General features: G+C 46.9%; 1 protein-coding gene across 1 annotated transcript in view; it reads right to left on the reverse strand.

Moving 5' to 3' along the window:
• VANGL1 (VANGL planar cell polarity protein 1) overlaps positions 1–21,495 on the reverse strand; it is a 45,739-nt gene that overhangs the window by 11,196 nt on the left and 13,048 nt on the right. Inside the window, exons 4-5 of the mRNA XM_063394085.1 lie at positions 20,547–21,154; positions 1,288–1,421 (exon numbers count right to left, since the gene is read on the reverse strand). Of these exons, the coding sequence (XP_063250155.1) occupies positions 1,288–1,421; positions 20,547–21,154 (742 nt within the window). The remainder of the gene's footprint in view (positions 1–1,287; positions 1,422–20,546; positions 21,155–21,495) is intronic.

Consider the following 21,495-nt stretch of genomic DNA (forward strand, 5'->3'; position numbering starts at 1 on the left):
ATGCAGAGCATTTCTGTTTGCGTGTCTGATTGCTTCCCCACTCCAACACAACTCAACCAAGAGCATCACTCCAGGCAGCAAAAGACACATGATGGGCAACCTGTCCTTCCCCTTCTTCTGTCAGGATGGGAATACCTCACTGTAAGGATCTAAACCTCCAGTTAATGTTATGGACTCAGGAGTGTTGCATGAGGTTGGAGAAACCTTTAGTACAAGGTCTTTGAAACTCGCCAAAAATGAAAAAAATCCAAACAAACAAACCAACAAGAAGAAAATAAAAACAAAATATTCCACACCCATAAGGCACGGAAACTTTGTTGAAAGCAAAACAATCATGTCTCATGTTTTTCCAAATAATAAATATTCTTCATATTTCACTCTCCACACCATGCACACAGAGCCACCTTGCCCAGCTAAGTCTCTTTAGTATGCTCTTCCCAGCTCTCAAAGCCTTTCAATACTAACAAATTCACGGGCAGGACGTGCCTGTGCCTTTACCACATTTCGTCACACAACTTCAGCCATCCTTCACCAGGAAAGCTTTGCTACTCAACTTGGACTCTCCCAAAGGAATGTGCATCTCTATAAAGGCTGCCGAGCACGCCCTGCTTAACAAGCGTGGCTTTCACTGATAGGGTTTAAGGGTGTCAAATTATTAAGTCCAGTCTTCACTGCTTTGAGCATCCACATATCCATCTCTCAGTCCATCCTTCCCCTTTCCTAAAGCCCCAAAGGTTCGTAAAACAGCAAAGCTCAGTGGGGATCGTTATCTGTGTTTGAATTTCCATGGCCATGGGTGAGCCAGGCACAGCTCATTTAGTGCTGAGGCTGCAGGCTGATAAGCATCACTTTGCTGCTGCTTACACCGTGGCTCCTTCACTTTCCTGAAGGCTGCATGTGAAAGCAGCACAAACGACTGGGGAACTCATTTGAGTTAAAACTTGTGTTTATTGTACTATCACAACTAAAGAGATGACCCAAGGGTGACAAAAAGCAGAGGCTGCTTGACTCAAGCAGTGGCACCGAGAAGTGTCAAGCCACCTTACAATTAAGCCTGGCCCAAAACGTGTCCATCCCACCTGACAAAGACAAAAGCCTTATTGAGGGCTAAACACATCTGTAAAGTTATCTGGAACTGGCAAACTTAGCACTGCTAGGAAGATTTCCAGCAAGAGACAAGTATTTGGCAAAGCAAAAAGGTGAGAATGTGTGCATAACAAAGCATAAAGCAAACCCCACCCTTCCCCATCCCACCCAGTCTCCGAGACTACATTTTACCTCACCTACCATCAACATTGTAGACTTTCAGGCCAGCCATGTGCTTGGCTGCTCGGGATTTGGAGGCTGTTAACAAGGCTGGGTTGTAGACTGTGAAATCTCGATAGTAATTTTCCAGAACCACCAGTGCAGCTCGTTGGATGCTGGGGAAAGAAGAAAAAACAAAATAAGACAAATACTCACAGATCGAAACAAGTTCACTTGTTCCCATAAAATATTAAAAACGCCAAAAAATAAAGGAAGGAAGAATAGTGATACTACTCGGAACAGAGCTGTCACGCCTAGAGGACCGTGCAATACACAGAATATTAATTACTCTCTCTAGGACCTGAAATTTCATTTGCGATGCAAGATCAGTATCTCTGCCCTTAGCTCAGTAGGAGGATGTCAGGAAATCCCTAAACAAGGGCAGCACATAAAATGAAGCACTAGGCTGCCTGCAGCTCGGGAAATTACAGAACAAGAGCTCAGCCCACCTCGGCAGTACAATCACTGTGCTGCAGAGACCTTGCTCAGGCTGAAGGCCAGAACGCCACACGGGTTTTCTGTAGCTGGCCAGCCTGGATGGAGGGACAAGCTCAGGATGGATGCTTGTCCTTCTGGGTCATTTCCAGCCGCATCTCGCAGCTCCTCAGACCTTCTCCATTCCCAGCATTGACTAGAGTGTGATCTCTTCAGCTTTCACAGCAAGATAAGATCGCTGCCTGAGGAGCAGGGCTGCCAGGATTACCTCAGTATTGCTTGTTAAATCCCTGGCTAGGGACAGAATGAGGAGCAGTGACACTCCCTCCAGCCCTTTGAAGTGATGCCTCTACATAAAACGATGACACACGGGAGCAAAACAAACACACGCGCCTGCAGCAGGAAAGGCTCAACCCAGAGGTATCTTCCTTTGCGATCATGTTAACAACGGAGGGAGGGAGAGAGAGAGATGTCTGTAGGCACTGTTACCAACAAATAGGGCAGCATTTCAAAACAAGCCCGAGCTCTGGTGTTTAAAAAAGTGGGAGTAGGACACAGCTCTCTCCATGCTGCTCTGGCTCTGTGCCTCAGCGTGGCATCCGAATGGCAGCGGCACTCTCAGCAAACCACCAAGATCACCCACTCAGCCAAGGGGAGTTTGCCAAGGACCCACACTAAAAATAATTTTTGTGCGTTCAAAATTAAAGTGTAACTGCCAACACATTCGTTGCCAGTTAATTGGAAAGGTCACACTTACCAACAAGGCCCCTCCGAAGGAAAGCAACTGTTCTCACACATGTTACAACATAGGAAGGAAACATTACAAGGACTGTAACGTGGGAAAATAAGACACTAACAAATTAAGCCCTGAATTCAGTGCTCAGCACTACCACAGATTCTGCGTGCGTTCCTGAAGGAGCAATTTAAATTTTCCTGTGCTTTGTGCTAATATTAAACTTCTGCATCACACCCAAGTAATTTAAATACACACACACCCCCACCACCATCCTCACTCTACAGCTGCCACACTCCCACTGATCAGTGAATTAAGCACAGATGCCAGCCCATTCAAGAGATTCTGAGAAAGAAGAACAAACTCAGACTTGTTCACTGAGTAGCTTCTTCAGTCAGTACATCACCATTCATTTGCTGTGTACCTTTGAGATGATGAATTTAGCTTTTGAAGCAAATTCCATCTTTAAGATTGTTTGGAGGGGTCTTTTGGATAAAGCTAGAGCGTCTTAAAGAAGCTTTACCTTTCAGGTGCGACTCCTTCATAATTCCTCACCTTACATTTGGTAAAAGCAAAGCCATTTATGCACTCAGCTGATTTGTGATAAAGAGCTACTAGTTAACCAAGGAAACAATTTTCCTTTGATAAAGTAGTACAGACTGCCCCACTGCCAGACACACATAGATGCTGACACAGAACAGATCAAAGCCATTTTGTTCCTCTCTGCCACGTTTCTGATTTCTACTGTCTATTTGCTGCAGCCTATAAACAAAATTTCATAAAAGTAATCACGTGGCAGCAGCACATATTCCCCCTTCTGACTGAACACGTGATCAAGTTTTTCCATCTCTGCTTCCCAGGAAGATAAAACTCTCATAGAGTTTCATCACAAAACACAATGTTTGGAAAACCAGGACCAACTCAAAACAGGAAGACAAAACTGAACAGTTTTTCTCTGTTAATACACTGTACTCATTTCAAACATCATTGGAACTTCCATCCCAGCAGTGGGAAATGTTTGGGAGCTCCACTGACCAACTAGCTCTATTAGGACAAAACACAGTGCATTACAGCAGAGAATAATTTTTTTTTATACATACACGTTTTCCCTGGATCTCACTGACATTATCATCAGGATGCCAGCTTTCCCCACCTAACATCCCTTCCATCCCCTCATTAAATAACTTTCCCCACTAATACACTGGCACTTGCACTCAAAATCCAAACACAACAAAGCTCTTACATTGCAGCAGGCAATGATCATTGCCTTGAAAATTAAAGCCCAGGTATTTGTTGCTAATGCAAATCCAGTACAAGCTCAATCCCACACAGGAGATATCCCACTCACACAAAGAGGTCTGCTCTCTGGAAGAGAAATGTAATCAGTTTCATGGATTTCTACCAGCCCATTTCAGTCTCCCATGTAGTCCATTCTACGCATGGCAGGTTAGGAAGACAACTACAAATTTTCAAATTCTCTGTTACAGAAAAAAAAAAATTACAAGCTCCAGACAAGTAAATTAAAAGGGTCACAGTAATTTGCAAGAGCAAGGAAAAGGCTGAATCAGAGCCTCCTGGGCTGTGTTGCTCAACCTCTTCACCCACATCAAGGGAAGCCTCACCCTGCCCGGCCAGGACAGCCGGCCCTGCCCCACACGGTGCTGCAAAGCAGCGAGAACCCGAACCCGGCACGGCACCGGGGCAGCCCACGCCCTGCGCCACACCACACGCCAGCAGCGGGCCAGAGCAGCCCAGAGGGGCCAGCAGCGGCAGAGCTAACACCGAGCCAGTCTGCTGCCTCCCGACAGCAATCCGGGCTCCTCGGGCTTCCCCGGGCAGGGCAGAGCAAGGCGAAGGGCGGCAGGAAGCCGCCTCCCCTTCCAGCCACACGGCAGCTCCAGCGGGAACGGGAACCGGCCGCCCCCCTGCAGGCCGCGTGTGGAGGGAGAGGCGGCCTCCCTGCAGAGCTCGGCACCATGTCGGTCACCGCATTCATTCACCCCGCACTTCGGCAAGCTGCGCCGAGGCTTTCCTTTTGTTCAGCACTTCGAAAGAATGGGGAGGGGCAGGAAGAAAACGAACAGAAAGTTTCGACACTTAATCGCTCGTATGAAAGAGGTCAGAGTGAGGATCGTCCCACCGAGAGGCTCTGGCAGCCCAGGATAGTCCAGGCATTGTAGCAAACCACCGGAACGCAGAAAAAGCGCAGCACAGAAACACAGAAATCATCACAGAAAGGCTTGGGTTGGAAGGGACCTCAAAGATCATCCTGTTCCAACCCCACCACCGCCGTGGGCAGAGTACAAAAATTAGGACATAAAAAGTATTTCCATGCAACAGTTCGGATTCAAAACTTATGGCACGAGAGGAAAACCCCTTGCACAATCCAGCAGCCTACTGGGAATGCAGTTTTCCATGCAGGCAGCGTCAGTGAGGCTCTGTGCTTCGCTGCTTTGTATTCTGTGCAGTTGGAGGGCTGCTTGTGTCCAATTATTACTTCTACTCCCCTGAAGAAGGCCATGTCACAGCACGCTGCCAAGAGGGAAAGCAAACAAGCAGACCCAGCAGAAGCACAGGGTGCCTCAGTGGCATTTGGCAGCGGAGAAATGCAGAGCCCTTTACTAACAGTAATGAATTAACTTTTCCAGGGCATCCAAGGAAGTGGAGGAGGGGACTATGTTACACAAAGGTAGTGGCTATTTTTTTTTTCTCCCAAAAGGGTAAGTCAGGAGCAGTTTTGCCTGCATAGCTGCTGCTACAAAAGATTTGAATATCTGCAGTCTTGCCATACAGTGTGCCTCAGAGGCCATTTTGACTTTGTATTTGCCTTCTGTGACACAACTACACCAATACTGAAATTGGCTTTTCTTAGTAGATTTCTAGGAAAACAGGCCAGTACTATACACAAGCAAAGCACAAGGAAAGAAACCTGTTTATATCATCAAAATACTGGCTTTGGACACTGGTGGTTTCTCGGAAAAAGGGTCTGAGTTTTATGAAGTGATGGGAGAGGGTTGGTGAAAATACAAAATAAGGAGAGGAAAAAAGATTTAAAAATGAAGCCACACCTCTATGCACCTGTCACTCACATGGTTTTAGCAGTTTTATGCTTTCCTGCTAAGCTAGAAATGTAGCCCGTCATGGTACTGTACCAAAATCAGCAGACTCTGAGAAACATCGAGGGCAGAGGAGTGCCCCATAGTTTTGCAACAGATCTGTGTACACATCCACAGAGAGCTGAGCTGTTTGCTACCAGAGCATTCTTGCTACGGATGCAGATCTTGCAGCATCAGGGTTTAGAGTGAGCCACACACACCTAAAATACACAGGGATAGTCAAGAGGCTTGATGACTGCTGTGCTAATTGAGGGCTGAGGAAGCCTGGGGTTATTTAATCAAATGGTTCCCAGCACAGACTCCTCTCCTCCAAACAACATTTTTTTAACATTCTTCTAAACAAGCTAAGGTCTCTGGGCACAGAAAACACTTGCCACAGCCAATTGGGAAGTTTGGCACCTCCAAGAAAAGCTAAGAAAAGATTCCACAACACAGCCTTCCAAGGAGAGTCAGCTTTGCCTTACCAGATGTCTCCAGCCTACAATTGCATCGAGCCTGCCTACTGCAAGAGATCCTGAGGTCTCCTGAGAAACGGAGCTGCTCACCCACAGCACTGGGTACTCTCTAGCAGTGCTGTCAGCTCACATCCAACACGCTCAGAGGACTGCTCTACCCTCCCTTGCCATAAAATCACATCTCCCTCCCAGAAAACTCCCTTTTTTCCCCCCTTTCTCTTTTGCCAGGGCACAGAGCTGGAGCTCAAGTTCCTGATCCTTTGCCATGCTGGCCTGTTTTCCCAGAGCAAAGTCACCAGAACTAGAAATAAAACTGGAAATAGACAATTGAAGTCAAAATGCTTCCCACTCCAACACCCCTGCTGAAGATGATTACAGAAGGGATTACCACCATCCTCTGTGCAGTTCTGTCAAAGCTACAGGTGAGGCCAGCACAGGCTGCTCAGATAGATGACCCTGGGCAGCACTACCACACCAGGGGCCATGAGTTGGCAAGATGCAAGGGATTTGGTACTCTGTCCTTCCCAAGCAACACCTTGGAGCAAGGCTCCCGAGAAGACCAAGGTCATGCAGAAGCACTTTGCAATGCTGGCAGAAGCACCAACGCCTTGGCTACGGTTTTGTCCTCTCCAGTAAACAGAGCCCGAGTCAGATCTCAGCAGAGATGCCAAGACAAGGAACTTCTCCAGCAGCTGTGGCCAAACAAGCAGAGCAGAAAAATGCCCTTTGATCATCAAAACTACGAGAGCATTTCAGTTTGGTACAGTCAAGAGAACAGGACTGCAGTTCCTAGGAAAAGGAAAACCACATTTTCTTGTCAGACAACCACAACTGAGATCTCCACTTGGCTAAGGCAGGCAAGCGCAACCCTCACCCTCCCTGGAACAGGCACTGGGCAACCGGGACATAGCAAGTTTGTTTTAGATACCCAGCTTCTGGCATTTGGTGAGGCAGGGAAATGAATTTGCAAGGTCAAACCTTTATCAGGGAAGGGAAGAAAACCTCGTCATAGCAGCAGGTTGTCAGCATGATGGCAGCACAGCTGCTGCCCCCAAGAAAGCAAACATCCATCCATTAATGATGTAATTCATATGGAACCCAAACACACACAAGATTTGCCCCAGTTTTGCCGTGACCCATCTCCATCTTTCTCTGCCCTCACAGCCTTTTTTAACCACAAGGAAAGAAAAGGACAGGAATTTAAAGTGTGTCCCCATCTATATCCAACACTGGACACCTGAACAACACACGACTGCTGTACATTTAAGGAGAGTGCCAGCCCAATTTCTCACTGCCGATCTCCCCTTTTCTGCCTGTGCAGTCCAAGACGTGTTACTGTCCAACAGACATAAGTCTCACCTTTTGCAAGACAAAAATCAGAATCAACGTAGCAGCTGAGCAATACAATAGTTCACTGCTGATGTGAAAGGGATTTCAACACAGAAATTTTCTGAATAAGACAGAGAAGAGTAGAATTCATTTTTGGTTTGTTTTCCTCAAACCTCAAAAGCAGCTTAGTCAAAACTCTCCAGTGCAGGTAAAAAAGATTTCTGCAAGTCTACTACTAATTTTGCTGTTACATTTGAGTGTTTTCATTTTGAGGGGAAGCTGTGAGTATTTTTAGAAAACAGGATTTTACAGGAGAGTATGACCAAACTTGGGAGCTGGGGGAAAATCAACTCCTCTACCTCATACAAACCAAACAAGCTACTTACTTAACCCTTCCTGAGGAATCCTATAAAAGCACTCCCAGGCCTGCACTAAAAAGATGCTGCTACAGAAGTACAGAGCACAAAGTTTCAGCCAGCAGCTATAAAACCCCAGTAAACCCAATGGCATGCTCACACTGCAGTTCTTCTGAGAAACTTCCAAACCTGGTACCTCAGGAAGTTAACTGGTCTTTATGGTACCAGCACACAGCTTGAATGTTTTCCCCAGTCACCTTTATTGATAGAACCTCAAAACTTGATGAATGCTTTCCCAACAGCTGCGCTGCCCTTTCTTCTACTTCCAACAGCTGAAGGTGGCAGCTAGCACAACAGACTAGGAAAAAAACCCCAGACCCTACTGGTAATATGTAGTGAGGAGGACAAAGAGGAGTGCACAGTCCTCTCACTCAAGGAGTGGTCCAAAAGGTCCAATAATATGATTTGCCAGGAAAGGATAATAATCACTGTGTTGAGGTCAGATGCTGTGACAGCACCACACTTCCTCAGTAACCCAGTGAACATCTGATTTCACAGCATGCAGTGCCAAGGGACACAAAGATCCTACGGATGCTTGTTACCTCCAACATCAGACTCAACAGACAGAAAACAAAATAAGCTGTACAAGTCCAACATGAATTTTAGAAACAGTGGAGGTTCTGAAGCATCAGAAGAGCTTCCTATGGAAGGCAGAGGACTCTCTTAAAAAACCCAAGATCTAATCCCTTGCTGAGACTAAGCTTCCTGCCAGGTTCCCTGTATACAATTCTAGGGAGCTTTATTGCAGCAGGTTAGCCTAGGTTACTGGGAAGGTTGCCTTCCAGCCCCTCACAGAATAGCAAAGGGAGTTTAACATGTGGCAAAGCCACTTGGCTCCAGTTGCCTCAACACATCCATGGGGATGGGAGAGTGTACAACAAGAGGAGCTTCAGGGGCTGCATCTGAAAGAGCCGCTTGTGAAAGCCTGAGCATGTGGTGCAACAAACTTCTCCCTCGGGCTGAGGAAGCCAGATGCCAAGAGGGCAGGCTCCAAAGCAAACTGCCCACATCCCCTTAAGCCAAGACCACCTCTCCAAGGGAAGCAGCGTGTGTGGGGAGGTGGTGTCAAGCACTTATTCACCATTCAGATACCTAGCAGAACCACTAAATCCAAATGGTATAGCTCATGGATTAGCCAGGGCACAAAAGCAGCTTTCAGGCACCCACAGCTTGGGCTCCACTTCAGCCAGTTCCTCAGACACCAATAACCACACGCAGATGCCTCAACAGCTCTCAAACTAGACACCCACTTCCCTTTGATGCCATACAACACATTCAAACAGGCGAAGGCACTACCTTCCCATCAAACAGAAAGAGAACACTTGGTACCAGCATCTCATTGCTCCAGGGTCTGCTGCAACACAGACAAGAAACACGAGAGGCAAAGGAGCTGCCTGTGTCCTGCCATGTATCACACCTGCAGTGAACCCAAACAACACCTGGCCAGACATCCACACCTCAAGCCCAACCCAGCACCCTCAGGAGCCACGAGTAGTTTAACTGGACCTGGAGAGCAGCAGCTACTGGATCCAGGAGCTAGAGCTCAGAAGGGTGTTTTCCAAAGGCACTGCTAGCACACCAAGCATTTGTCTGCATGAAGTGGTTTTGCCAAGTGGTGGGGGTCTTGCTAATTTGTAAGAAAAAAAAAAAAAAACCAAAAACACAAGCAAACCACCAGCTATCATCTGCTCACACTAAAGCTAAAGCTGTGAAAGGCTTTCTTCATCTGTTGAGCAAATTGGCAGTTTGGGAAGGAAAGCAGTGAGAGAAAAACACAAAGGGGACAACTTAAGTGAAAAGGTGATGGGAAGAAGTTGCTGCTGAGCTTTCCCCACAAACCTGCACAGCACAGACACAGGCACCCCAGAAATACATGGGTGTTGACAAAGCAGGGACCAGTTGGCTTCTCCAGTCACTGTGGGTATTGCTTCCAGCTGCCAGCAGTCCAAAGGGATCCACTTGTCCACACCCAATTTGACACAGACCCGTGACAAATTTGAGAGAGTCAGGGACACTGCTGAAGTCAATCTTACAGTTAACATTTGCACAGCTGAGCAGGTCATTGAGGCCAATGGGCCTCGTGGAAAGAGATCTGCATGATGCAAGATAATAATTTACAAAGTCCAGTCTCACACCTGGGGATATGACTGTAAGCCAACCCCACAGAAGTAAGCTGCCATCCATTTGTGCACCATGTCCAGCTCTGAATCTTCAAGGACATGACCTGGGGTGCTCAAGACCAATCCCTCATGCTTAGGCCAAGGCAGATCCTCTGTAGGTCAGATGGACTGGGAGGAGAAGCAAGGATTGGAGGCTCTCCTTTCCCCAAGGCTCAGCAGAAGAGCAAACTTCTGCAGACAGAGCCCTGGCCCCCAAGGAGGGCTCTCACAGACTGCAGGAATCGATGGGGCCTGATGGGATTCACACAATTCTCCTCCAAGAGCTGGCTGATGTCATCGCAAAGCCTCTCGAGGAATTCTGAGCAGCCATTGTCCCGATTTTCAAGAAGGGCAAGAAGGAGGATCCCAGATACTACAGGCCTGTTAGTGTCACTTCAGTGCCTGATAAAATGATGGAGAAGATTATTCTGGGAGGTACTGAAAAACACCTGGAAGTGTGATGACAACACAGTCATCACTCAAAGCCAGCAACAGCTTCATGAGAGGAAAGTCCTGCTTATCAAAACTCATTTCCTCTCATGACAAAGTAACCCAGCTAGTTGATCAAGAGAAGCCAGTTGGTGTCATCTTTTTGGATTTCAGTAAAGCTTTTGATAGTGTCTCTCACAGGATCCTACTGGACAAGATGTCCAGCATTCAGCTGGATAAACACATCATGTGGTGGGTGAACAACTGGGTCAGGCACAAAGGCTTACAGTGACCGGTGTGATATCAGACTGGAGACCTGTCACTAGTGGGGTTCCACAGGGCTCCATCCCCAGCCCTGTACTCTTCAACATCTTCATAAATGCCTTAGACACAGGATTGGAAGGGATACTAAGCAATTTTGCAGTTGATACGAAATTAGGAGGAACAGCTGATGCCCTTCAAGGCAGGGAGGCCCTACAGAGAGACTGGGACAAAGGACAGGGTTTGGCAATTAACAACCACGTGAAGGGTTTCAACAAGGGAAAGTGACAGATTCTGCATCTGGGATGGGGCAGTTCTGCATGTAAAGATAGACAGGGGAATGAGATGCTGGAAAGCAGTACCACAAAAAGGGACCTGGGGGTCCTGCTCAATGGCAAGCTGAATATCAGTCCATGGCCATGAGAGAATTCTATCCTGCATCTTTCCCTCAGCTCCACCAAACCTTTGCTCTGCCACCACAAGCCTTTGTAACCATTAAACGAGATAAGGGTAGTTAAGAAGACTGCAGAAATTAAGCTAAGCAAAATAATCCAAGTAGAAAAATACACACACAAACTGCAAAGCTACATGAATAATAGAGATAGAAATTACCAGTTCCCCAATTCCACCACTGCATTGCTGTGCAACTAGTCCATATTTCTTTGGGAGGGGGGAGGAAGGGATCAGGCTGCTGACAGGATTTTTTTCTGCAGCAGTATTAGCTTAAGAAATGATGCAGAGCTACGATCAAACATTTATGTAATCGAGGGGTGTACCGAGGGAGGTGTAACCTCTTTCAAAAGTTTCTGCACACTTGAGGTTGTATTTAGGATTTAGTGAATCTCAAACAAGTCAGGGAGACAGAACAATACCAAGGTGTGCTTTACCTTCTGAACACAGGTGTTAGGAGCAAAATCACGAGCTTCCCCTGCACGCAAGGGTCGGTTGAGATCGGTGCTTAGTACAGACAAGGAATGAAATACCAGACACCCCCAGGCCCTGAGCTACAGGCCACCCATGAGCTTCCAGCTCAAGCTTGTGTCCTGCTCAGGCACCCAGGAACCCTGCAGAAGTTGGCAACATATGAGAGCCTGGATTACCATTTCCAGTTCCTGGGAGCAGCATAATCCACGAGAGCAATGCATTTCCTCTTCCCAGCATACATGCATGCTATGCCTCTGATTAGTCTGAGCCTCAAATGAAAAAGAAGTATATGCAGAAGCTGGCAGGTATGGCAAGAAGTTTGTAAGAGTCTGCATTTACACAAGAGAATTTAAATTCTGTTCATGCTTCAAATTAGGCCACTCTTTAGCCAAGGAATTCTTCAAGCTACATTAACAGTAGTGAAGTAACTAAGGGTGAGGCTTTTTGTTAGTAGTTTTTTGGGGGGTGGGAGAAGAGGTTAGTTGCTGATTTAGGGTGTTTCTTTAAAGTCAAAGCTAAGAAGTACAGCTTTAATTCCAAGGAAATAACAGTGTTCAAAGCTTCTACTGGCAGCAAAACTCCAGTGCTGTAATAGGACTTTACATTCAGATGCTGCAGCCACAAAACATCAGCATTCAGCTCTTGATCCTACAGCTGCCTGGTCAGATGCTCTCTCAGGAAAGAGGACCATCTCTTATTTGACTCCCAGGTGGGGATGGGATTAATGTGGCAAGACTTTGAATGAGGCTGTCTTTTGAGTCAACAGAGCAGCTTTATTTTGTTGTAGGACTCCTCTCAAAACACCTGGGAATGTTGTTCTCCCACAAGCTTACGTGGGCAGGCCTGAAGAGGCAGCATCCATGTCAGCCACTAGCAGACCTTTGCACACAGAGGGGTGTCAGCTCTCAGACTACAGCCCAGTCCTCCTGCAACAGCATCCCTCCACCACACAGCACTCCTCACACAGCTCCACCCCAGCAAGCTCTACACAAGCAAGAGCCACCTGATTTTATAACCAGCACTCAGCAACCCTACAAACAACACTGGGCCCCCAGGACATCACCTGCAGCCCCGAGGTGAGAAAAAATCCAGCCGCAGCAAGGATGCAGATAACCCTCTACCAGGACTAGAGGAATGCAAGCCAGGGTCAGCAGCCTGAAGTCCAAACTACGGCCAAGGTCCTTACTGCTGCGCCAGGAATCTGTTTTCCTGTCAGCCAGGGATAGCTCTCCCCACACTGTCAGCTGATGTCCCTACTTGACCTACACTGAACAAAAGAAATTTAAGCACTAAAGTTCATTTAAGCATGTACTGGAGGGGCAATCAAGTTATAAGTGAAAATATTTGCCTCAATTTTATAGCCATTAATTGAAAAAAAAAAAAATCTGTTACTACCACATAGCTCCCTATTGACTTTTCCTTACTTCTTCAGGGTAGTCAGGAATTAGCTTCCAAATTTGTTGGACTTTACTTGTTGTGCTATATGAGAACTGTAAATTCACAATTCCTTGTCCTCTTAGCAAAATGTGAGCATCTTCTTTTCCCCCAAAGGGCACACAGCTCACTTCTTTGCAGAATACTTCTATTTTGTCATTCACCACACGAAACAAATGTCAAAGGTTGAGGGTTTTTTGCAGCATTCAAAGAGAAAAGTTCCTTCATGGCCACAAAATTTGTACGGCAGCTTAGGAAGGCCATCTGTCTCTGTGGGTGGCTCACACAGGCGCTTCAGAGGGCATGGACAGCAGTGGAACAGAAATTCCATCAGAAACCCCCTAAGTACAGGGTAGGCTGGAGCACATACCATTCTTGGACTTCTGAGCAGAGTCGGTTTTGAAAGACAAGCCAACAAGAAAGGAAATCCCTGCAGATGAACCCAATGGCATTTCCTCCACACCATTTCTTTCAGACAGATGAAGCAAGCTGAGCAGCTCCTCACCAGGGAGCAAGTCACACTGTACTGGCCATGTGGGTTAATAATTGACAGCAGGCACTTCACCTGCAAGTAGGCTTGTAAACTTTGAAAGCATTAAGTATTCCAAAAATGCAAGACTGCTCCAGGGTATAACAGCCAGCCTGCACCACTTGCCCTTGCTGCCTGGTGCATCTGCAGGAGCATAGATAAGCCTGGTACCTGGCCTGGTGTCTGGTGCACTCAGCTCACCCTCCTCCTGGTGAGGACGAGAGAAGATGGTGTGTGCACAGAGGGTGCTGGGGATCATCAGGGATCACGATCAGTGAAGGAAGTAGAGAGGAGTAGAAAGATGCGGGCACTTCAGTTCCCCCAGCTCTGTCCCCTTTATCAAAAGGAGGAGCAGTTCCATATGAAAAGCCGTATGTAAAATCTGGAAACTGTATGCAGAAAGGTAAGAGGCTAGGAAAACGTGCTCCTTTCAGAAAAGCACACCCTCCAAGGCTTCGGAGACAGACTTTACCCCATCAGAAACTCCCAGACAAGTTGTGCATGTTGTCAATACTGATGGTCCATCCTAGACTTTCCCCTCACCTCCAATGAGGAGTACCTGGCATTCCTGGAGCTTGCTGTTCACTTCTGTCACAAACAAGCAGCCTCTTAATGAGGTGTTGCTCTGACCCATGTCATAAGTTCTAGCTGAACTTTGCTGGTAACACACCCCTTGCACCACCAAACAGACCCCTGTAAAACAGAACAGGGCACCATTCCCATAACTCATCTGGAACATCAAAGGAGACTGCTCCCTACTCGGCAGGGAGTAGCACTTTTTTTTTTTTCAGAGGCTACTGGAAAATTCCCTTCTGCAATTCCACCTATCTCCAGCACCATCCTCCAGAGGTGAGGCAGCAGATGAGTGGGGGGAAGGTATGGCCTGTGACTAAAAATGGTGAAGAAAATGTGGCTGAAAATCTCTTCCTATAGAAGTCATTATCAGTTCATCCACAAGTTAGAGTTTTCTTCCCTATTCCATGACTACTTCATGGCACGGGGTGTTGGAAAGGTGCTAATGCTCAGCTGCCCACTGTGAACAAGTTCTGCAAGTTTGGGACTGGAGGCATAGAAAAGCAGCCCAGATGAGTTGCAAAAAGGTGGCTGAAAACACAGTTTTGTGAAGTGCTGCTGGAGAGACACTGGGCGGGGGGCCACAAGTCTGACACCTCACAGTGCTAAAGAAGCTGCTCTGGAGGAGACCCATCAGTTTCCCCAAGAGCTTCATACTTGAAGGTGCAATTAACACCCATTTAGCTGGCTATCCCAGAACTTCTTGGGAGGGGAGATTGATCAACGCTGGTGCTAATCCTGTCTGGTGATGGGCAGGAGAAACTCACACTAACGGGAATCAGGACACAGGCTGGAAGCTCTGGCAACAGAGCTGGTCTGCAAAGTCTGTGTAACATGCTGTTCTAGCAGGTTCGTGCAATCAAAGCAGCAGGACAGTTAATAATGTGTTTTGCTACAGAACAAGGTAAAAACTCATCAGCTCAATCTGTTTCATCAGTGTGCATCACTTCAGAAGATGATGAGGTTGAAGAAACCCCAAGGAGAAGGGAGGGTCAGTGTAATTGTTCAAGTCCCCAGGAACACAGAGCAAACAAACTGCACACAGGGGAGAAGGGGAAGCCTGGAGTGTCTCCAGCAGGATTTAGCTCGGCAGGTACAGCACTGCACTATGGTGCACCAAGACTTGTTCTGCAATTCCTTCTGGCTGCCCTACTGGAAACAGAAATCCCAGAAGTGGATGTGTGGATTCAGTCACGCTATGAGGGACCGATACAACTAGACACACATTATAAAGTTCCTTCACCAGAAAGCAGCAAGATTTTAGCAGCTCTTGCTCAGGGAACAGATCCAACTGCCCAAACCCACGGTTACAACCATGCTAGAAGCAGAAACCAAGGTGTCCATATTCCATGGAAGCTTTCCTTCTGAGGAGCAGAAAGATTTTAAAACAGCGTAAGTGTTGACACAACTCCAGGCAAGAACAATCTGTGCAGTTCAAATGCTGACCTGTGCTCTTCATTAGCACCCTTGATATGGGAAGGCACATTTGAGCAACAAGATCAGGTGTCAAGGCTTACAAATGCAGGCTGGAATACGGAGAAGCCAATTCCCATTCCTTAGCCCTCCACACACTCCTTCAACAGTGAACAAAGTACCAGTGGCACCAAGGATGCCTGACCAGAGAGCACTCATCAGATTAATCAGTAAATACTGACAACCTCGAGAGCAGCTTTACAAGCCAACAGGTCCAACAAATACCCAAAGCAGCTGGGAGACAGGCTGAGTGTATTCTCCTTCCACAGAACATGTCTGCATCCACTTTCTTTTGCGAGTGTGTGCAAGCCACCAGATCTCTCAGGAAGGTATTGATAATTCCTGCAGGGAAGGTACAGGGTTTTCAGAGACAGGTACTTGTTTTGAGGAAGCAGCTGTTCCCTTCCTGAATTTTTAAACCACAGTGGTGGGTGTTCAGCTAACACCCACGCAAATGGAGATGGGTAACAGGGAATGTCCAAGCACACTTTTACCATACAGAACTGCTATTTCTGAGTACCAAGCTTCTCTTGATTAGATTAACAAGAGAACACTGACCAGCTCACAGCCATCTGCAAAACTTGAACCCTGATTCCAAATGTTTACACAGGCTTCCCCACCAGCTTCCTAGCCAACTGGTTCATGAAGGCAAGCCCACACGAGAAAGGACAGTGTCCTGGTTTTCTCCGGGATTGCGCTGCTTTTCTTCCTAGTAAACTGATGTTTGGGTTGTTGCTAAGCACTGCTTACTCTAAGTCAAGGACTTTTCAGTTTCCCATGCTCTGCCATTCAGTGTTGCACAAGAAGCTGGGAGGGAGCACAGCCAGGACAGCTGACCCAAACTGGCCAAAGGGATACTCCATACCACAAAACATCATGCTCAGTGTATCAACTGAGGACAGCTGGCCAGGAGCCACCAATCACTGCCTGGGAACACGCTGGGCATCAGTCAGTGGGTGGAGAAGAACTACACTGAGCATTACTTGCCTTCCTTGGGTTTTATTTCCCTCTCTCTCCTCTATTCATTACTATTATCACTGTCATTATAATTAGTATTATATTTTACATTAATTAAAATATTAAACTGTTCTTATCTCAACCCACAGACGCTACCTTTTTCTGATTCTCATCCCCATCCTACAGAGCAAGGTATGAGTGAGGGGCTGTGTGGTACTTACTTGCCAGCCAGGGTTAAACCACAACAGAAGGCTGAAACTCCTACTCCTTTAAACGGCCCGACACAAGATGAACTACCACAGCCTGCTCCTCATATACCTGCTGCAAGGATGAGCAAAAGGGAGGAGAAGGACCCACTCTCAATCATTTCTAACCTCAGAAAACCAAGACTAACTATACTGCAGCCCAGCATTCAGTCTATGTGAAAGATCAGTAATTACCACACATATTACAAGACATTTATTTTCTTGAGCTGTCTAGACTAGCAAAGCTCTAGGGTGGGAAAGAGTATTCACCGGATAGGAAGGCAATATGGTTAGCAAAGGAGGGGTTTCTCCAGCAAGATCCTTCCTACACAGTTTCTGAGCCATAAAGACAGTACTGAACTCCGGATGACAAGCGTCATCAGCATCCCTATTTATAGGGAAAATCCTAAAGCTGCAAATCCAGGCCTCCACTCACAGAAGTATCGGCCTTTCAACTGAAAAGTTACCTCATTTTGTGCTCCCCCACCTTTGTTTCCCTTCAAAGTCTTGCCACCATTCCCACCCAACCTCCTGCATTCTCCCAGGCTTGACCTTTCCCGCATCTCTGCTGCTCCCTGCTCTTTACCCATACACACAATCAGAAAGCCTTTGCCCTGCATGGCAACCCTTCCTACCAGGAGCAGCAGAGCAGTCAGTGAGCTGAGACTTGGCACCACACTCATCGAGACTCTTATTTAATTTTTACCTCCCCCCTCCAAGCTCCTGAATCAATGCCAAAGGGAACGTTCGTTTTGGCAGTCAAATCTCCCAGAAGAAAAGTTATAGCCAAAGTGCTGGGGGTGGGATCAAGCCAGCCTATTAATAGGCTGATTGGAATATGAATTTGGGGAACTACTCCCAAATATGCTTACCCTCGTGGACCTAGGGCTCTCAGGGGTGGAGTGGAATACCTAACTCAGCACTTTCAACTTCTTTACTGCATCTGGAGCCAAGGAGGGTGGAAAATCCTGTCTGTACCCTGCCTTGCAAAAACACAGTTTGCCAGAAGGGCGGCTAAGCTATTGTCTTCTTCCTTTCTCCCCCAGAAAACATGTTGCTCTCATACTTACATAGCAGCTCCCTCTGCCTCACCAGAAAAGACCTAGAATTGGAAAGCTTCCATTTTGGATTTAGAAGAGCGATATCAACAACTTTGCTGTGAAGAAAAAAACCCCAGAACTACTCCAAGAAGCAACAGTGAACAGTGACGTCTCAAATCCCTTCTCACCACCAGCTTCTCCAGAGCACACAAGATTACTGAGGAAGACAGACTCCATGGATTGCTGGTGATCAAAACTTCCAAGATATTTGAGAGCGTAAAGAGACAAAAGGTTTTGATTTCAGGAGACAGTCAGATTGCTATACCTGTTAAAGCAAGCTGCTTCCTTCCAGGTGGCAGCTCAGAACCTCTCCAAGAGCCCTTCGAAAGTGTTGGGATGAGGCAAGCATGCATGGTGGCAGAGCCCAAAGGCAGCAGCAAGTGATATACGCCTACTTCATCATAGTTGGAAGCACCTCTCCAGCACACCCACAAGGCTGCTTCTCCAGCCTTCCTGAAATCCACACTGTCCTTGCATGTCTTCACATTCTCACATCAACAGACCTCTCACTCCAGCCCCATGCTTCAGCCAGAGAATCAGGGGCAGAAGGCAGCACCTTGTGATCCCAGCCTACATTTCATCAAAAAGCATGACAAGACCTTACTGAAAACTCTGCAAAATTATGCTGTGAAGATGGTCAAATTCTCTTTTTTTTTTTTTCATGTTTCACAAACATCTCACAATCCTAAGCCCTTGGAAGCTGAAGGAGATATTTACTACATTCACTTTTTATGCAGCTTGTCACACTGGAGCCACACTCTTTAGCAAGATCAGAAACTCTTACCACTTACACACAAGTAACACACAGAGAAGACAAAACTCTTCCTTAACTGGGAGATAGCCCCTGATCAAACCTACAGCTTTACCTTTTCAGCAGTAAATATGGAAAGACATACAGGTTTCAAAACACATGTCAATACACATTATGCTCATCTGTCAAACTAAGGAAAAAGCAACACTAATTTAGCATTATCAGACACGCTTGATGAGACTCTTCTGTAACACAAGACACTGCAGGATCCATGTGCTGCACAGCATGCATTCAATTCACCAAACAAAACTGAAATCAGCTTGCCAACAAATGAGAAGTTACAAGTTTTCATACATCTCAGATTTTACAACTCTTTGCTGCCTTAGCATCACCCAAGACATTTCAAAACCCTGCTGCAAAAAAGAGTTGGAGAAAACACTGTTTCTAACACATGCATTATTCAATATTCAGGTCTTATTCTCAAGCAAATTCTTTGCCTCCAATGGCAAGTTAGACATGCAGACTTTGGCAGGTGTAGGATCTCAATTGCTCTGAACACAAACCCACAATCTACCACCAAGCAAACTCTCCCAAACCAAATCTGCTGTGTGTGTGTAGATATGGGTAAATACAGACATGTACCAAACTTTCTCTGCAGAATTCACTTAAGACTGAACTGCCTCATCACACCCCAAGGCACAATATTGTGGCACAGGGAAACTCTGGTAGTCATCTTTCCATCTCTCTCATCATATAGATTATGACGGATCACTGACCACAAAGCAATTAAGCTCGAAAAATTGACTTCACAAGAAAACCAATAGATATTAGTACATTTCTTGAAATCCTGAAAGAGACAATTAATTAAGTCAATGGGTGCACTTCCATGACAGAAGAGGGGCTCTCCCCTTCACATTTTACAGAGAAGGAAAACAAAGCAGAGTCCAGATTTATGTTACCCAACAGGTCTCGAGTTCTTCATCCAGGAGAAAACTCACAGACTTCAGTTTCAACACTAAATCTGCTTCAAAGCAATTCAACTGCTAAGCTAATGGCTGCAGGAGACTGTTCCTAAATCCACTTAAACCAGCAGATGCTAATCTCTTCATCTGCCACAGATACACATGCCATTGGGGTCTGGACAGGATAAGCTGAACAGACGTTTAAGTGCACATTCAGCCTGAGGAATCATCTCCAAAGCTCAGCTGCTAGCTTCACAGGACACAGGAACTGAGGGATTTCTGGAGAGCTTTGCAGGACACAGGAACTAAGGCAATTCAGACACCTGTCCTTTTCTGTACCGTTGCTGAGGGAAGCACTAAGGCCAGCAAGAGGGTGGAAGCAGCATGTGTGTTTCACACCTACAGCTCCCAAATACTCCCAGAGACATCCAACCCAGCAAACTGATCCATACCTGATGGCAAAAAGAGCATCATGCCACAAAACCTTCAGCCCCTGCCACATGGCCTGGCCTGCTGTTGGGAGTCTCTGAGCAGTTCTGCTCTGCACAGCCTGCAAGGCTGCTCCCAAAGCAGTGCTTGGCCCTTACAAGCAAAATGCACAAGGCAGCCCCAACTACACAAGGAGGGCTCCCCATTTTCCTCCAGTAAGGAGTCAGGGAAAGAAGTCCAGAGAAAGATCTTAAAGATCTAACCAGGCACCACCCATTGACCATCCCGAAGCTATGACATCAGCTTTTTCATTTACTGAAATGCACAGGATGCCTCTGAGGCAGGTACAGCCTCTCCCACACTCAGAGAGGGGCAGAGAGATTCAGTTTGGAAACTTCAGAGGGACTCAAGGAAATCTTCTGGGGGAAGGTTCAGGAACCAGCAATAACACATACTCAATGTAGCTGATGCTTCACGCCACAGCAGAGCCACACCTACGTCCCCCAGCGGACTGCAAGGGCTGGCACCTACCTCAGGTGCCCCAGGCTGTAGTATCGCGACTCCCCGTCCGTGGAGCGAACCACCTTGACGGTGAAGGTGGGCTGCAGCTGCCGCAGCTCCAGCAGCACGATGGCCAGGTAGTGGATGAAGAGCAGGGCGTCCACCAGGGACACGGCATACTGCACTATCCCCTGGTAGTTGGTGTCCTTCGAGTCCAAGATGCGAACGCCGTAGAAGAGCCAGTAGGAAAACACAAAGAGGAATATGAGGACCAGCAGAAGGGCCCGAAACACAAACACCCTTGGCAGGTCTGCCTTGGGCTGGCGGAAAAAAAGAGCCCAGGTCCCAATCAGGAGAATGAGGAGTTTAAACGCCACAGAGATGAACAGTCCCTCACAGACAGTCCCACACGGCTCCAGATCATCTCGCCACAGGATCTGGGGTAACAGAATGAAGGCAATGGGGGTAAGGAAGACTAGGAGTCCGAGAACAGCTGCCACTGTTAAGCCCAGGTAACGTTTGCAGTCCAACCCAACGCTGTCTTCCAGATCCTTACTGATCCGGGCAATGTCCTCCTGGGAAATACTGTGCTCAGAGGTGCCTGTGATGGCCGTCGTGGTCTCACCCCAGTTGTCATCCTGAAGGAGGAAGAGATAAATAGAAATAACATTGAAACAATCAGGCTGGTCCTTCCAGATATTCTATTTTTCTTGCCTGGAAAGATTGCTATGATGGCCTGACGTTCCAGAAAAAATACACAGCAAAAGCAACACCTTAAACATGGTGAATAATCAGCCCTGACAATTAGTAAAGGTTTGGAAACAACAGCAACTTGTCCAAACCAGTGACTATAAACATTAGGTGCTTAAATCCCATAAATGCAGAGCAGGTAGCTCAGCTTGCTGTGCCACTCACTGTACCCTGAGAGCTTCTTCCCCCAGCACATTTAACGAGTAACATGACATAAGTCTTGGAAACT

This window comes from Prinia subflava, chromosome 3 (assembly GCF_021018805.1).
Source record: "Prinia subflava isolate CZ2003 ecotype Zambia chromosome 3, Cam_Psub_1.2, whole genome shotgun sequence".
Lineage (NCBI taxonomy): Eukaryota > Metazoa > Chordata > Aves > Passeriformes > Cisticolidae > Prinia > Prinia subflava.